The following is a 19,486-nucleotide window of genomic DNA, read 5'->3' on the forward strand; positions in this document are numbered from 1 at the left end:
CCTTGTGATATTTTGTACAGTTCTTATAGATTATGCTGAACTTGAAACTACCAAAGCTCTGGGTCATGGCTGTCGCATCACATCTCCTCGATTGTTATCATACTGTGTTTACTGATGACTGCCGTCTTTGTACTATGCTGTTGTTTGTATATAAAAACAAAAGTTTAAAAAAGTGTCCAAGAATAAGCAAATATGCAGGATTGATGTAATCCATGCATGCGTCTCCTCATACTATGTTCTTTTAAAGAGAGTGAAAGGAACCCAGAGAGGAACTTGGATCATTGTTCTAAACCTCAATGTCTACTCATTCTCTAAACGTCCTGACTTAAGGGTGGCCATAGGAATCCATTGTGATTAAGGCCACAAATTGTTGTAGCGAAGCTTGTCAAGTTATTTCATATTTTTTTAAAACATTGTTGTCTGCCAGCATCTCCCAACCTCAGGATATCACATTTAGTATCTTTATAGACCTTGGCAGCTTGTTTGGACCAGGGCTGTATCAATGGGAAATAGGTTTAAAACCACAGAACTTGTTATTTACAGGACCACTACTTCCTTTTTCAGAGCAGTAGTTAGTTGAAGTTGGCAGATTACAAAGGCTTCACACAAAATAACAGTCTCATGTTTGTTTGTATTTCAGATCCTTCTGTACAGAGTTTCTTGAGGACTTGGTGATGTGGTTGGCGTTATCGGATTCTGTACTTCCTGCCATGGAGGCATTAGCTAGTGGATTGGGAGGAGAGGGCACTGACACCTTCACCAAGATGCTCCTTGAAGAGTCAGCCATGAAAGTGAACCCTGCCCTCATCACTCAGGTACTTCTATCTCTGATCCCTTCCTGAGAATCACAGAGGATCTCTGTCGGGTGCGGTGTATGAAACTTGCTTGATCTAAAGTATATAAGACAGTTTTTGTTTAACTTTGATGTTTTACACAGTGAGTTGACACAAAAGGAGCACCCTACCCAACTGTCTATTCCATAAGACCAGGCTGATGTCAGTAACTGTATTCCTATAGTAGTATTCTGGAATGGCCTTAGTTAATGTGCAGTTTTTGTCTCCATCCTGCCATTGGTTTGGGCAGACTGGGCAACTGAAGGTTGTTGCACTGTCGCTGACAGAGCATTTCAACATAGACATGCATTGAACACTATAATTCGTAATGCTTATAATGCAAAAGTCAAGAAACGTATGTTTACAAATAAATTGCAAAGCATATTAATCAAGACCGGTCGAAGCAGAGAAGAGGGCTGTCACTCCAAATATCATGAATATATAACTGCAAAAGAGCTAGATCAGAAGTGTACACCAGATACGCTAACAACCAAAATTATCTCACAAGCCATTGTTTACTCCTTTATAGAGGCTGGACTGTCTGTTGAATGTTGGTTGATTTATTTGCTGGTGACCAAACTAGAAGGGATCACCAAACATTGCTTGATGCTAATGTTAGATGAAAGATTGTGCCCAGATGTTGCAGACGAACAATTTCTCATACTATTGCTGGATTGTTGTTTGAACCCTCAGGCAGGTATTCACAGTCTGGATACATTTTAGAAGCAGAGTGTTTTTCAGCTGAGTGATCAACGGTCTGACCGTGCCTTCATAGCTATGAGGCGGCTGATGAAGCACAGGGCTACATAGCTTCATCGGTAGCCTCTTCATAAGCTTGATTCCTAAACCCACCATCCAATTGGCATTCATTTGACAGTTATTTAATTTCTGTGCCGTAAAGATAATCAACATGAATGAACTATCCTTCTGTTCATGTCTAATGGGTTTAGTTAATTAGGGGTCAGATGCAGACCACGCCCCAGTGGTGGGGTCCTTAGTCTCCAGCATGTGGCTAAATCTTTCATGGCGCTAGGTCCTGATTGCCTGTAGCAGGGTAGAGCTGGGACTCTTGGTATTAATGCAGACGCGAGTCACATCTACCATGAGAAATATGGAGTGAAGTTGACATTTATCTGAAATACTTGAATGTAAGATATTAGGAGACGTAGGCCTTGATTGACCATAATGGATACTGCTTCCTTACCATCTGCTGAACCATATCCATAGTCTCTCGCTTTATAGTAGTAAACTCTCACAGTGGTCACTTCACACTCCCTTGTATCTGTGGGTCTTTTCATTCTGAATCTGTAATTTATGGATCTGTCTTCTGCCCACAATTATTGCTTTTTCTTTTCTCTTTCAGGATCTTGTCACCTTTTCTCTGCGAGATGGTGAGTCAGTCTTTCATTTCGTCAAGGATTTCTGTCCTGTGCGACCTTTATCCCTCTTTTCCTTTATATGTCACAAGGTAGCACATTTGTTATAATCTACAGTATTCAAATCACTTAATGAAACTTCACATATCAACAAGTCTAAGCGTTCTTTCTCTGTGCTCTGACGATGCATGAGTGCCTTCTTCTGGTGCCGACAGTAGCAGCAGGGTGCTAAGATTCAGGTACTCCTTGCTGTTGGCAGGTATGCATGTAAAATGTATGTTTATACCAAAGAGAGAGTAAGGGTATTTTTAGGTACCTACTCCTTAAACCCCTAGGTTAACTTTGCAAAAATAATGACAGGAGTAGTCACCAGGACATAAAACACTAATGGTCTCAAAACAGAGAAGAATGAATGAGAAACAAAGAAAAAAGAAGTTTTTTTCTTTTATAAGAAACACCTCACTCACCGACCTGGTCGGTGACATGCTTCATCATCGGGGCCCACCCAAGTAGCCAAGTGCCACTTAGGTGTGCTACGACGTCTGAAATTGCAGCGGAGCTGGGTTTTTTGTGTGTAGTGAGGGGTGAAAGAATAAAAGAAATGGTGAGGTAATTAAAAAGTATGCATCAGATACTCCTTCAAACAAATTTATTCTGGAGTCAGTGTAACCAAATTAAAAACTGGTGAGATACTGCTCATGGTGCTATTGGCCATGTTGTATCTAGAAGTGATTTAAAAGGTGGTCGACATGTTTCAACCTCTTGTAATTATAGGTTTTCTTCAGGACCAAAATTGGAGGGACAAGAGGTCTGCACACGCTAAGGTGCACCCTTCTCAGACCCTTCAGTGCAAATACCGCGTACTCACGGTTTTATCGTTCTTTGTACAGCATTCTGTGTAAGGACCTGAAACAAAAACACACATAACATAATGACAGTAATGTTCTGTTCAGGTACTCATTCATCTCTGTTCATTTTTTGTAAAATGCACCCTATTTTAGTATGCATTAGTGTACACCAACATTATATTTCTTGAATTGCTGGTCAAGATCGGTGACCCAATTCTATTGTTGCTTATCGTTTTACACTTTTGTTAACAATAAGTCCCAGGCGTACCTCTACTGTTTGTAAGGACACTGTATTAGGTCACCATGAAAACGTGGTCACTCCTATTTCGTGGACTCATGTTATTTTTAAATATAAATAAGGCGAAAGATCAGGTAGTCCAAGGTTTTTGTTAATAGTGATGCCAAAAAACGCACACTTCCATTGTTCCCTTAGAACACACACACAGATCAGCAACTTACTTAAATAAGGTACTAAATGTGCCTCATGGACATCAAGGGGGGGGCAGCCTTCGAGCGTTCTGTAGGAAAATAAAATCAAATGCCCGATTCGATTATTACCGACACCGGAAATGTGTGGATGAAAAGAACCCGGTAATGCAAGGGAGAAGTGGGAATCCGTTGTTTTTTATCACTTACTTGTCGGTCGGCATTAGCCGCCAGAAACCTATCTTTCCTGCACGGTGTCCCGGTGTTGAAATTGGCAAATGTATATACACATAAGCGGCGTTCATTTGTGTTCACTGTACCCCTTGTTGTAAGCAGACCGGATATCGCTAAAACCCTGACTGTGTTATCCCGCTAGCATAGACCCATGCACACACGTACACGACAGCCATTTTAGGTATCATGGTCTCCCTGTTCACGATCGCCCGTCAGCACACTTCCCTGACCCTGCAAACTTCCCCCCCATGCACCCTGACTGCCCCCGCTCTCACATGCACAAGTCATGAGCTCTCCCCTCCCGCATGACTCTGCCTCTGAGAATCGCACCCCGCGCCTGACCAACACCTCCTGTCCCTCCATGAATACCCCTCCTGTGATGACCTCTTCCTCTGAACCTAATTATTTGCACGGACCGCTGGTCATCCCTTTAATCCGAGGATACAGTTCATTGCCCACTACTGTATGCACTCGCCTCTCTTGAAAGGAACCACTATTGATCATGACCACCCCGCCCCCTGAGATTCGATCAGGCACACACATTCCAATGGAATCAGCAGAACACTCAGCTGCGTGACAGCCCCCCTCCTATTGCATGAAGGATAAGGGCCCCTACTGTAGCCACGTGTTGGAATACCTCCATACTACACAATGTATTGATTGTAATAAAAGGATGCCTGTGTGCCACGAACCTGTGTATAAAAGGCGAAGCCTCAGAGAAACTTGTTAGAGCACCTCCCGAAGACACTCTGCGAGTGTCCCAAAGGACATGTTCTCCTCATGAGTAATAAACTCTGTTCTTGTTTTCCTACCTTCAGCGCCCGTCTCTTTATTTGATAATTATTCAAGATGGAAATGAAGAGTCGCCCTGCACCAGCGGCCTGGGCATCGGGTGCGTTATGGGCTGACTTTTCTACAATTGGCGTCCCAAACGCGGGGCCCATCAGCGACATAAGGTCCGGTAAGAGAGGTCCAGACGATGGGGTGAACATCTAAATGATTGGAGTATACCTGCCTTGAGAGGGCCCTCGTCCGGCTGCCGATTGAATGAACTTCACCGATTCCGAACGGACCTCTCTCGAGTGACCTATTGTCCTGACTGGAATCCCACAGGACTGCTGCGGTAAAAACATGGAGAAAGAGAACGATCGGGCGCTGGAAAAAGGAAGGCGAAGAACTGTCCACATGGTCCGCTCCGGGTAAGGTCGTGACACACGACAAATTGCGAAATTGATTGATTGATTGTTTGAAAATACTAGTATTACTTATTGATTGCTTCTGAGAGATTCTCTATTTGCAAACAAGCACAGAGCCGCCATACTCTGTTTAGTCTTTGCAGATAGTGAAGGATAGGTAATGCAGACTTTTGTCCCCATTGTAATCCGTCATACCTATTTTTCTCCCCATTGATTGATTGATTGAATCGAGCATTGAATTGTTCGAAGTTGGTTCTCTTAAGGATCTTCTCTGCCCGCAAACGGGGAAGAATAGGAATATTCTCCCTCCCTTTGCCGGTAGTGAAGGGTAGGTAACGCAAACCTTTAACACGTCGTACCTATTTCATTCCTCATTGATTGATTGATTGACCGAACATTGACTGTTTGGAATTGGTTCTTTTTTTTGGAGGTATTCTCTATTTTTGCAAACGAGCACAGAAGTCGCCATACTCTAGTCTTTGCAAGTAGTGAAGGGTAGGTAATGCGGACCTTTGTCCCCTGTTGTAATCTGTCATGCCTATCTACTCCCCACTGATTGATACGCCAGTCTCACCCGGACCATTCACTAGAGGAAGGTCATCTGGCCCGACCAGAGAGCACCCCTAGTAAAAAGGACATATACAATAATAGCGAAGTGATCACTATATCCTGTTAACAGAAAACTTTAGCATGAAACCACCTGGAAAGAAAAGAATAGGAAAGCGAAAATCAGTAGGCCACTGATGAACTTTTATTAAATAACGAACAAGGAAACGATAACAATACTTAACGATAAAACCTATGAGTATCCTAGAAACAAGAAACGTTAGAAAAAAGTCCGTAATAAAAAAACCTGAAAACAGTAAGAGAAACCAAGCGTGACATTGCAACGGTCACAAGGCAACGAGGTTTCATTGCCCCTCACTGCCCCAAACATGTCTGTCCCACCGCCTGCCACGCCCAAATAACGGCAACTTGGGAAAGATACAAGTCAGCAGACATCCGCCCCCATTCTGGAAACTTCCAAAGTGCAACAAGTTTACGGCTACGCCCAGCCGGAAACAACACATATAGGGCGGGTCCTACTGCCAACAGTCGACTGGAGATCATCACGTAGGGTGTAGCCGGAGGAGAGGCCGAGGCCAAAGGGACCCGGCCAAGGGGATTGCTACGACCACCCCGGATGTCTTGTACATGCCACCGATCTCCCCCCCTCGTCTTCATCGCCTGGTCCGGCCATAACAAATGTCAAGCGAGAGGCCGTGGGGTGCGCTGGGAGGGAGAGGCGGTGCGAACAAGCCTCTCCCGCCTCCCCAGGTGGAGGCTTCCCAGCTGCACCCTCAGCGCTCCAGGCGCCCGGAAAAGGGTTCTTCCACTGTGGCGATGCTGCAACGCCTCGCCCGACAGGGTGGAGCCCGTCCGCTCCTTTGACCCCGCGATCGCCGGTAGTTGCCGAACTTTCAAAATGGCGATCGACCTGGCAAGAGCGGGCCCAGCACGAAGGAATGGCCCGGTCACCAGTTGACTCCACCACCATAGTTCTCCACAACCTTGAAGATTCTAGAGGAGCCGCGGGAGTCCCCGACTCCCGCAAATACCCCCGATGGGGAATGACTGCCATGAGTGCCCTCGGAACGACGGTAATGTAGCCGCAGGACGTCGGCGCTCCCATGCTGTCGCCAGCCTCAGGTTGAATGACTAGAATCCTGCAGACTACAGTTCGGATCAGTTCCGGCGAAAGCACAGTATGACCCGGTAGAAAAAGATTGTTGCCTCCCTCCCCTTTTGACTGATGGTTCAGACCACCGATCCTTTCTTTTGCCCTTTAACGGAACTTTGGACTGCCAAAGGAAGCTCTGGGCCAACCACGAGTTAGTAGAGATTTAGACTATGCCTGGTTCTGCCTGACTGCACCCAAAATGGCGCCGATGCAAATGAAACTCTCAACTCCTTATTGTACCCCGATTGCTCAGCCTTGATGTCATAGGATATGTATGAAGTTTTTTTAAACATATAGATTGATATAGAATGTGTACTGGTTATGAGTTCGGACAATGGATTGATATAGGATGTGTACTGTCAGCTCGGAAATGAATTGATATGAGATGGGTACGGGTTATATGTTCGAACAAAGAATTGATATTGGATGGGTACTGGTTATGTGTTCAGACGGTAAATTGGCATCAGATGGGTATTGAGTGAACATTCGGACAATGAATTGTTGTTGAATTTGGCGCATCATGATTATTGAAAGTTCGAAATTTCGATGCTTATGATATTCGCTCACACTAAAGATTCAATATGATTTTTATTGCACTTGGCGCACTTTTTATGAAATAAACGACCACCGACTCCACTAAAGTTTTTACGAATAAAGTATCCCCACATCTACAGTTCCAGCCTGCTCCGTGGCCGGCCCACAGGGTTGTAGGCCCATATTTATGCACTGACATTCTTATTAAAGATTTTCTGGAAAAAGCGAACGTAGTTGTCACGTGTGAATTAGTAAGTTTCGAATAAATGACCACTGTTTAAGGATTAAAAAGTATAGTACGCAGAGATACTGCAAAAATGAATGGTACAGGTTTTTGTTGTATGTACTTTGCACACTTTTGTACAACTTAAAGCAACCGCTAAAAGACCCTGGAATTCAGTCTATACTTTATATGCTACCTGTATCAGAAAAACTATGCTAAAATGCCCCTAAGTCGCTCCAAAGGAGTGCCATCTGGCCTCCCTACATACGATCCGTAATTCCACACTTGGGTGACCTATGCTATCCACCGGCTTCCGATAATCATCTCTCGCACACTAAAAGGTTCATCTGGACTTAAATGCCGAATTGGCAAGAACTGCGTTCCGGGGAGATAGACCGCGTATGTAATAAGTAAAAGCCTTTTCGGGTTTATGCGCGCTGTTGTATTCTTAAATGCTGCCCCCGCCCCCTTCTTTTTCCCTCTTTCTGCAGGTCACCTTGGAACATCGATTAGGAACACAAAGAAGGAAAATGGTGATCTAGCGGACGAAGAAGACGGGAAAAAGGCGTTCGATTATGGTGCCCATGCACTCCGAATAATACCACCAAAAATAATGTGCACACACGATTCCACGCTTAACTAAATAGGGAAAAGTTTAGGGTATATTTCGAGGTAAGGTTTACACAAGTATTGCCCGCCGAGAGGACTAGGAATATTGCCAAAATTTAGAATCTACTACCTCCTTTTCGCATCCTCATAGATAAGTAACTAAAAGCTGCCCCATTGTTCTCCAATTGACACCAACTGTTGTCTCAGCCTAGAAACGCACTTGCTAAAAATGACTCAAATAAACCACCGTGAGCATTAGCCCGACCAGGTCAGTTCATGACCAATTGCCAACGACATAAGTGTGTACAATCAAAGCCACCAGTAAGGGCAGCCGACAAATAAAAGAGAAGAAAATGGTAAACAAAAGAGCTTAGGATGACAAGGATGCACAGCAAACAGAAAAGGATAATTTTGGCCAATAGCTGTTTTATGTTTTGTCTAGGATTTTTGTGTATAATACATGTACTGTCTTCCCCGTCTGAGTTTGTATGTACGTGATGTATGGATCTACGTCATCCCTCCGTTTGTGTTTCCGTATTACTTAACCCCTGTTGTTCTATGTTGTACGCGCACTGAATGGTCCATTATTGTGCACGTCTCTCTCTCTCTCTCTCTCTCTCTCTCTCTCCCCCTCTCTTTCTCTCCCCATGTCACACGTGTACTGAATGGACCACTTAGAGTGCGATCTCTCTCCCTCTCCCTCTCTCACTCTCTCTCTCTCTCGCTCTCTCACTCTCTCACTCCCGCTCTCTCTCTCTCTCTCGCTCTCTCACTCTCTCGCTCCCTCTCTCTCTCTCTCTCTCTGAAGGTCCTCCTGTTCCATCCTCCCTTATGGTAACGTTGTGCCCCTCCCGGCACAACACCTAATTGGGCCTCCTCGAACACAGAGGTGTTCAGCAAAATTGACCGAAACCAAAACGATCGTGACTTGCCATATTGCTACCTCTCCTTTCTGCAAAACGATAGAACCCGAGTTGGTAATGAAGGAAAGGATAGGTAAGACGACGGATGTCCCCTAATCTGGCCTTCTATGGGGGGGACTATAACGTCAATGGCCTTCTGTTTCTCAGTTCGCTAAAAAAATGCAATTCCCAATGCACAAATTACTTCGCTCCTCTGCCCTTGAGTACGAATGTCCCGAGTACCCCACTTCTCCCGATCGACCCCAGCTCCCTGTCCAAAGCGTCCCCGTTTCCCCCGATTAGCCCCAGCCTCATATCAGCTACCCACGAAACGTAATTGATGACCTTGATTAACGGTCATTCCCCAGGAAAAGCCATATTGTACGTCCACCCCCTCCCCCTTCTTCACGACGATAACGCCCCACTTACAAGAGTTAGCCGACCCCGAAGGGAGATGTAAGATTATCGATGCTTGGGTTAAAGGGAAGGACGAGTCTCTACATAAGGACTCGACTTTGAGTTTGATATGATACACTGTGTATAAAGGTCCAATTTCTCTCCACGTACGTCACGAATGAGCGCCGAACAGGGTAATGAATTCCATAGCAATGCACTCCCACAGACTCCATAAATTACGACTTCTGACTATGACCGATGAACTTATCCCCCACCTACATAGGATTGGGGACGGAATTGAGATGTATAAATGTCTTCTCCTGCCAGTCTTTCTAAAACTTGTTTTCTACTCATTCAAAGATACAATCACCGGAGGAGAGGAGCTGGACGTGACGCACAGCCTGGCCACAGATCATGGAAACACGTGCGACGACCAAAGGTGGAGCCGCAGAGCAACGAGACGCGGGACGAGGCACAACTCTCAAACTCGGCAGATGAAAGAATGAAGGGCTGCCTTGAAGCCCTCGACTTGCTGACCCACTCGTGCCTGAAGTCCCCGTCCCCCCTTTTTTTTTGAGTCCGACTGTTGGGCTCGCCTGCTCATCGTCCTTTGCTCCCTTGGTCCCTTGGTGTGTTTGAAGATCTGGCCCCACTCCGCCCTCTCTTCCCTCGATTATTCAAAACTCTTTCATATATTCCTGATGCTATCTTAGATCAGGAGTGTAATGCTCTAATGGATTGTTTAACTGGAGCAATAAATCAGATTGCCCCGGAGAAACCTATAAAAATCAATAGTGGGGGGAAAGGTGCACCTTGGTTTACCCCTGCTCTGAGGGAACATAGGAAAGCGCTACGGAATGTTGAAAGAATCTGGAGGAGGAAAAAAGACGATACTTCCCATGAGGACTATAGGAAGTTGTTTCACGTCTATAAAAAATGTATACAGGAAGCTAAGGCCTCTTATTACGAGAAACGGATTAATGAGGCTGACAATGTCCAAAAGGAAATTTTTAAGATACTCACTGAACTGACAAAGAGAGCTCAAGCTATAGACACTACCATCAGTTGTGATGTCTTCTTGTCATATTTCCTGGACAAGGTTGACCTTATTTTAAAAGAGATAACAAACGCCATCCCTGGCCCTACAGGTCAACGGACGTTCCAAACTCCAGTGGGAACTTATATGTCTAAATTCCCTCAGCTAGATGCACTGGGCCTGGAAGTCTTGATGAGGAAAGTAAAGTCTGGATCTCCAGCGGATCCATGTCCCCCAAGTGTATTTCGCCTAGCTCGTCTTAGTCTAGAGGATCACATCCTAGCGATGTTGAACAAATCACTAGACATAGGCCGACTACCAGCCAGCTTTAAGGAAGCTAGGGTGAAACCACTTTTGAAGAAAGCTGGGGCTGACCCCAAAGTGCTGAAAAATTATAGACCCATTTCTCAGCTGCCATACCTGTCCAAGGTCTTGGAACAACATGTGCTGATATCGCTGACCTCGTTTCTGGATACTAACCATCTTCTCCATGAGATGCAGGCCGGGTTTCGTGCACATCACAGCACCGAGTTAGTTATGCTCTCGGTGCTGGAAGATCTAAGAATGATGGCTGACAGTAAAAAACCTAGCGCGCTGATACTTTTAGATCTGTCAGCGGCATTTGATACTGTCAGCCATCCGCTACTCTTGGACAGGTTGGCAGGCTTTGGGTTCAGAGACTCAGCATATGCCTGGCTAGAATCCTTCTTGTTAGGGAGGACCCAGAGAATTCAGCTGGGAGATATGGTTTCAGGAGTGGGAGAACTTACTTGCGGGGTCCCTCAAGGCTCTGCATTGTCCCCTCTCCTATTTAACCTGTATCTACAACCCTTAATAAAAACTCTGACCGAGATGGGTTGCCGCGTATTTAATTACGCGGATGATACTCAGCTGCTTTTAAGTATGGAGGACACAGAACGAGCTCAACTACAAGCACAGGAGGTGCTTCGATATACAGTCAAATGGATGTCAAGTAACCTCCTTAAGATCAACCCCGAGAAAACCGAGGTGTTGATCGTTTCATCCACTTGTTCGCCTTGGAGCGACCTGTATTGGCCACAGGAACTGGGCTCCACTCCTAAACCAGCTGACGCGGTAAAAAGTCTTGGCATCAAGATAGATAGTGCGCTATCTATGAAATGCCAAGTCTCTACCGTGGTAGGAGTTTGCAATGGTCTTTTGAGACAGTTGCGGAAACTAGTCCCACTTTTGTCCCAATCCATGCTCCGTACTGTAGTCTCGGCTACCATACTCTCGAGACTCGATTACGGGAATGTTCTTTACCTGGGCCTACCCAAGACACTAACTAACAGACTGCAGGTGGTTCAAAATGATGCAGCACGACTCATTTTCAAACTGCCGCGGAACTCCCATGCTTCTCCGCTGCTACAGAACTTACACTGGTTACCTGTGATACAAAGATCTATCTTTAAAAGTCTCTGCATAGCCCATAAATCCATCTATGGCCAAGCCCCTGCATATGTTAAGGGAAGGTTGGAGATCTATCGACCTGAGAGAAGACTGAGGTCGGCGGAAGCACAACTGTTAGTATGCCCCCGGTTCAAACTAGCAACAAAAGGAGGCAGAGCATTTTCAGTACTGTTACCAAAAATCTGGAATGAATTACCTGAAGCCCTGCGCAGGGATGGTAACAGGCTCCATTTCAGGAAAACTTTAAAAACCATCCTGTTTAAGGCAGCGTGGAAATCAGTTTAGTCTGCTCCCTCCCTTAGATTGTTGATTAAGTTGTTATGTTTTTTATGGTCAAAGCGCCTTGAGACCTGTCGGTGAGTTGGCGCTATACAAGCACATATTAACAATAACAATATAAACTTTGACTATGGACTGGGATTTTGCCACGGAAAAAGAAAGACACGCAGGTGCCCAGCATAAGGCACCCCTAAGAAGATCAGTTAGGAAACAGGACTGTGATCTAACAGCAGAGGACTGATCGCACCCTGCAACGCGTAAGGAGGATTCCGAGCTGGACTATAGCTCCACCGCCGGTGCTCAAAAGCGCCAACGAAAAGAAAAACGGACTAACAGAGTCTACCAGTGGTGGCTCGTCGTTGAAAAAGACATTTTCACTAAGACCCCCCTTCCTGAACTTTCTACCTACCCCTTGACTAGTTGTTTACATCGAACTGAATTCCTCCCTCTATTCTTATTGCTTTCAAACATGTTTTCGGTCACTTAAGTCCAAAGGTCTCATATAGCACTTTTACTATATGTTGATGCCATTTGAAAAGAAAGTCAGAACTTGAAGTCCATAAAATGTCGGAACGTTTTTCCTGATTGCCCTCGACTACGTGTTATGCCGATCTATGAATAACGCAGCAAATGTAAATCCACATGTACCGTATTCCGCCAATTGTATCGACTGCATATGACTGTACGCAATTTTCTAGCATTTGACGAACGTTATTTAATTGGTCACACATGACTATATGCACACTCCTTCAGTTGGGGTAAACCCAAATGTACTAACTATGTTTAAAAGCGGCGACTGTTGAAATTGGCAAATGTATATACACATAAGCGGCGTTCATTTGTGTTCACTGTACCCCTTGTTGTAAGCAGACCGGATATCGCTAAAACCCTGACTGTGTTATCCCGCTAGCATAGACCCATGCACACACGTACACGACAGCCATTTTAGGTATCATGGTCTCCCTGTTCACGATCGCCCATCAGCACACTTCCCTGACCCTGCAAACGTCCCCCCCATGCACCCTGACTGCCCCCGCTCTCACATGCACAAGTCATGAGCTCTCCCCTCCCGCATGACTCTGCCTCTGAGAATCGCACCCCGCGCCTGACCAACACCTCCTGTCCCTCCATGAATACCCCTCCTGTGATGACCTCTTCCTCTGAACCTAATTATTTGCACGGACCGCTGGTCATCCCTTAGCCCGAGGATACAGTTCATTGCCCACTACTGTATGCACTCGCCTCTCTTGAAAGGAACCACTATTGATCATGACCACCCCGCCCCCTGAGATTCGATCAGGCACACACATTCCAATGGAATCAGCAGAACACTCAGCTGCGTGACAGCCCCCCTCCTATTGCATGAAGGATAAGGGCCCCTACTGTAGCCACGTGTTGGAATACCTCCATACTACACAATGTATTGATTGTAATAAAAGGATGCCTGTGTGCCACGAACCTGTGTATAAAAGGCGAAGCCTCAGAGAAACTTGTTAGAGCACCTCCCGAAGACACTCTGCGAGTGTCCCAAAGGACATGTTCTCCTCATGAGTAATAAACTCTGTTCTTGTTTTCCTACCTTCAGCGCCCGTCTCTTTATTTGATAATTATTCAAGATGGAAATGAAGAGTCGCCCTGCACCAGCGGCCTGGGCATCGGGTGCGTTATGGGCTGACTTTTCTACACCGGGGATACTGAGTCCTCGACTTCCGCGTATATTAATACCTCCTAACCATTGGGCCGCCAGAGCACTTGATGTAAGCGCTCGCGCTCAGTCTTTTAGGGATCGTATGTAAAGAGGCGGTACTTTGTCTGTGTAAGGGAATATCGAATGTTACAATGAAGACCAAAAAACTTTATTGACCTCATATCGGTGTCCAAAAGTCAGTGATCTGCGTGTCTATTGGGAAAATGGGTCACAAACAGAAAATAAAAACTTTAGAACCCAAAAGAGATAGTAATCAACGCGTTTGTGGTCGATATCTATGGTTTTAGGGATGCCAGAGAAAGACTAAAGAGCGAGGGAGTCGTAGTTTGTTGATCTGAGGGCACATATATTGAATCAATGTTTTGGATCTTATAAGTTTTTTCACTTTCCGGAACATGCTTCATTGGTGCCTGTCAGTTTGTGTCATTTTATTATACGTCCTTTTGTGAGGTGGAAGTGATGTTGATGTTACATCTTTGTACACTGCAACAGTGGACCAGTTGTGCTAGTGGTGATGATTAGCACAAATTCTGTTAACCGAGGGTTGAGCTTTTGTGGCCAGACAGTTGTTAAGAAGTTGATGTTCTTTCCAGATATTATTTGTTTACTGGGCTTGGGAAGTATACACCTACTGTTGCATCTTAATATCTTTTTCAGCTAGGACTGACTATCAATAGGTTCGAGGTAAAGGATGGATTCTTTGGGACTCTGCAGGTCACATAGGTCCAGACTGATCTCGAGGTGCTCATCAGGAGCAGAAGGGATCTCTTCTTCAAGTAGGTTGTGAATCACTTAGGAAAAGTGCAGTTGAAGCCCATTTATTTTTATAACACTGTTGATTTTCTTAATGTATTATTCCCGAATGCTGGTGTCAAAATTAGGAAGATTAGAACTGCAACATCGAACAACTCCTCTTAATTAGATTTGGCATTCATATATGGTTTACAGTAATTACATAAGTGTCATTAAATTGCAGTTACATGGTAACTAATCCAGTTGCCCCAGACTTTTTTATGTTTCCCCAGGCATCTCCTTGACTTGTAGACAAACAGCTCTCCCTTGGCGCAGTAATACATCACCCGAGACCACTTAGCCAAAGATGGTGCTCCTGCTGATCTCCAGGGTCATGCATAGTCTCTCTTGGCGATGATTAAGCCCATAACTACCAATAGTCGGAAGTATCTTCTGCATTTACATTCATTCATCAAGCCCAGCAATCCCAGTTTAAACCCTGGCACAATTTGTTTACTCACGACCAGGCATACAATATCAGATATTTTGTTAGAATATCTCTACTCTATTGGGCATTCCCATATCGTATGAAAGAAAGTTCTCATTTCCGCTTTACAGCTCAATCATTTTGGGTCCAAACCTTGCTTCTTTCTGCTTAGTCTTGTGAGGCTATAGACTACCGTGTGTAGATATATGAGCTGTATCAGCCTCAGTCTCATTGAGACCACCAGTACTCAGTGGCCCATTATTGCAGCCCATTCTAGAAGAAAAGTTGTTGAGCAGAATGCTGAGGTCAGTAGCATCTCAGATTGTAGAGAGATCCAGCTGGACGAGAAGAGAAAGAGTGCAAAGATTGGGAGTTTGTTATAGCCAGCTGTTGGAGTACATGTTAAGCTGATTCAGGAGGGAGGGATTTTTGTGATCATAAAAGAGCCGGAGAAGAAAGTAGCCAAGGGTAAAAGACATGTTGATGATGATGAGGAATGGTTTATAGGTGCAGCCTGATATGACTTTCACTATTTGTACTGGGGCGATTTTGCCTTCTTCTGATTTTGATGCGTTGAGAGTGCTTAAGCTGTCCTCAATGGATGGTGGAACAAAGTAATCCCACTTCAGTCTGTTCTGAAGTGGTACTGTTGAACAGGTGGTTGAGACTTCTGAGCAATCAATGAACTGTATAATTAGTTTGATATTCTCTTACAAGAAGTTATTGATGGTGATGCCTTTCTGCTTTGAATAATTGATGGAAGGGTCAGCATTGCAACTCATGCAGTGCTTCATTGCTTTGAAGCTTTCTCGGCTTTTTTTGGCTTTTGCAATGCTGTTTGTAGTATAGTTTGCATCCTTGGTTTCTGGGAAGGGCTTGATGTAAAATGCACAGAGGTTCTTCAAGATTTTGAAGCTTTCCACAAGCTGAAATCGATCCTATTTCTTCTTGTGCTTTCTGATTGCATATTTGTTCTATGTGAGTTCTTGTATGTACCATGATAGAGATTTCTTGGCTTTAAATGAGCAGGTGTTTACTGTAACCTGTTTTTAAACTGTGATTTAAAAGGTGTGTTGCAGGGAGAGCAGGGGGGTTGCCAGGGGCATCCGAATAAGAGGTATTGACCAGGGTGATAAAGTTACACTGTAGTGTGCAGATGGAAGGTGACAGTGTAGGCTCTAACAAGCTCGTGGATGGTTGTCATAAAGGTTTGCTGTTCCAAGTTGATCTGAAAATGACTGTGGTGGGGACAGTGATGTTAAGGTTGAGATTGTGGGGTTGTTTGAGCATGGGTTGCAGAGGTGGATGTGAAGTAGTGTGTGATGTTTGAGCTGGACAGTGGAGGTATAGTTTTGAGGCACTTGTTGGGTTATGTTGAGTACCTGAGAGGTACGGTATGTGTGAGGTAGAGTTTTTGCCCTTACCAGGTCATAACAGGACAAAAGCCGACCCCTTCTGTGAATTACTTCCAGTGAGTAGTGCTGTCTTTGAGCTTTTTTTAATTTTTTATTCCTTCTGTAGGTTTGGCTTCCTTTTGCTTCCTGATTGGCTGCTTTTAGTGAGTGCTTTGGCTTGGCTCTTTTCTTGTCTTTACATGTGGGTGGAACAGGAAGTCCCGCTCAAAGAGGTTTTGGACAAAGGTTCTGGTCCATCTTAATATGAAGCTTCTTTGCAGCAGGGCCCGCTTTAGCGTTGCCCACTGCGATAAAAAGTATTTTTTCGCTCGCTCCCCCGTGAGCTCCTTTTCTACAGATTCCCTCACTACCATCCTCCAATAGTGTCCCTCATGTTTTCATAGCTACTCGCGCACATGCATTTAATTTGTTTTATACCTCTACTAATACCAGTGTAAGGTGGTAGAGCCCTTTATATCACACAAATTATAAACAGATAATTAATCATATGTATGTAAATTTGTCTATAGGAAATGTTGCATAAAACAGTTAGGATTTCAAGGTGTAGAAATCACGTCATCCATACTAGTACACAGTAAATTTTAAGAGTATTTGTTTTGGGGAAACACAAACAGAGGATTTTAAACGTACCACAGTGGTAGGGTATGGCTTTACTAATAAGCATATATTCTACCCAAACAAACCTTTTTTATCAAATTTAGGATAAAGAAAGACTGTGGAAAAAACAGAACGTTCTAGCTATACCATACAGGTTGCATGCAGCTCCTTGATGACAGTTCATAAGTCACTGTGCTGTATTTGGATTGTAACTTTTGAACTGTGACAAAAACAGTAACCCACTGAGCTATCCTCATAAAATGCAGTTCTGTGATCAGCAGGGCACACATTATTTGCAACAGGCATATTAACGTGGCGCCGCGGCCAGGGCGACTGACGCTGGAATCTGGGGACTACGGTTCGATCCCCGGCTCCGGCGGCAGGTCAGCCCAGCACCATGTGACTCTGGGCAATAGCTCGCTTAATCTTCCCGACGGTCCCCCAGCGCCTAGAGACCCTTACGGGTGATTGTGCGCTTTACAAATGTGGACTTTACTTTACTTTTTACTTTAAGATGAGTCAAAAGTGCCACTTGACAAAACTCCGATCTCTCTCCAGCAGGATCATTAATCTCTAGAGTTATCTTGACTTTTTTGTTGTTGCTAAAAACTGTTAGAAACACGAGGAACTCAGCAGCAGGTGCTTTTAAATCCTTACTTATTTCTACTCCGCCCCCTCGAGCTCAGTGCCGGGTGTGACCGCACCCATTGCACTAGCCTAAAGCTGACCCTGCTTTGCAGTACAATCTCTGTTCTTCTCATGTGGCACCTTTTCCTCCTTCCTATTGCAGGGTACTATGATGCCCGTGCCCGGGTGTTGATCACTCACATCACACGGCTGCTGTGTGTTTCTGAAGATGCTTTGGAGGTCTTTGAAGAATCGTTGTCAGAGAGCCTGAAGGAGAGCAAGGAGCAACCATCAGAGTAAGATCTACAATGGAGGAGGATCTCTCCTTCTTAAGTTATGGCTGTATACTTTTTATTAAAATATCCACCGCAATAATTCTCTAATTGGTAAGGGTCTCCTACCCCATTCTGTTTGGGTCACAATGCCTGACCATTCTTTCCCATTGCTTTCTCTATTTCTAGCTTTTCCCCCTACATCTGGTGGAATGTTCAAGGACGAACAAACTAAGTGCAAAGTTTGAATCTTACACTCTGACATTTTACTTCACTCATGAACCTATGTTTTTGGAAATGCCTCCTCCAAGTCCACCCTCGTTAGTAAGCTGCATTTTGAGTCCTGTGACGTGGTTTCCTTTAACCTCTGATTTTTGAAGTGGGTTCACTTTTGTTCTGTCATGTCATAGCCCGTTTGTTTTGACGAGTCCAGTTTAAGAGACATTTATCATTCATATGTGGCCTGGACAGCTGTCAGAACCTCTGAGCTTCATGTTCTACAAAAGACCAGACATGGAACCGTGATGTATTAAAGACTGCGTGTGCACTATTGGCAGGAAAACTACCAGAATGTGTAACGAGAGCTGGTCCCAACCTGAAACGAGAGGGCCCCAATTAAGGCAGAAAAGTTCTAAATGGAGGTCTGCAATGGTTTTTAAATCTGTTTAAAGAGGCACAGGAGGATTGTTTTACTCCTCCCAAATACCCTACATTAATGCTGAGTTTTGTTTACGTTTTTTCCTGGGAGAGTGCAACAAAAATGCTTTTGGGGCCATTTAGACATGGTGATGGTCTCCTGGGGGCTGAGGTCATCATCTCCATCACCATGGCAGAGGACCGAATGCCTTAGTTATAGACGCCGCAGTGGCTCCCTTTACAGCATTGATGGGTTTGCCAATCTGGTGCCATGTTTAAAGTACCACTCATCAACTTTTTTTGTTCAGTAAAAATAAACTCCATAAAGTGAAAGCTTATTTCCTCTAAACAAAAATTCCCCGACGTGCAGGCAGTTTTCTCCCTGTATGGTAAACACAGGCAGGGAAAATGAGCAGGGTCGTCCTGTCTTCAATAGAATGGGCCTATCACACAATAGTCTTGTGTAGTAGGACCACTGGGTCAAGGGTTACCATCAATGGAAAGAACGAAGGGTCCTCTGATTACATCCCAGCAGTTCACTGTACTCTAAAGAGAGCAGGGGATCTTCAGTTTTGGTAAGATGAGAGAACTGCCAATTTACAGAATTCCTTCAGCTGTGCCAAACTCCTTATTTAACTAAGTGAAATACGTAACTAACCATGTAGACTTTCGAAAGAATGTATCCTGGGGCTTTCCCATTCTGGAAAAAACACAGGGCCCCTGAAAAAAAGGATACTACCCTAACAGGGAAAACAACTCTTTTGGAAAGTATTTTGCACCGGGTTCAGTGCTGGATAATATTATTAAAGCAAATACATTTTAGACCACCAAACCAATATATACACACAATATAACAAATATAGAAAAATATATTTGATTTTTATTTTTTCTTTCTTGTTTTTTTCTTTTTCAATGTATTTCAAGATAGACAAATCTTTATAAATATACTTGTTACATATAATTCATTCT

The 19,486-nt window shown here is 44.4% G+C and overlaps 1 protein-coding gene across 2 annotated transcripts in view; it reads left to right on the forward strand.

Moving 5' to 3' along the window:
* The window catches only part of TMCO4 (transmembrane and coiled-coil domains 4), a 443,311-nt gene that overhangs the window by 67,375 nt on the left and 356,450 nt on the right, over positions 1–19,486 (forward strand). For both annotated transcript variants that reach the window (XM_078642487.1, XM_078642488.1), the window contains exons 3-5: positions 641–815; positions 2,197–2,224; positions 17,773–17,905. In XM_078642487.1, the coding sequence (XP_078498613.1) occupies positions 641–815; positions 2,197–2,224; positions 17,773–17,905 (336 nt within the window). The remainder of the gene's footprint in view (positions 1–640; positions 816–2,196; positions 2,225–17,772; positions 17,906–19,486) is intronic.

Source organism: Lissotriton helveticus, chromosome 5_1 (genome assembly GCF_964261635.1).
Source record: "Lissotriton helveticus chromosome 5_1, aLisHel1.1, whole genome shotgun sequence".
In the NCBI taxonomy this organism is placed as follows: domain Eukaryota; kingdom Metazoa; phylum Chordata; class Amphibia; order Caudata; family Salamandridae; genus Lissotriton; species Lissotriton helveticus.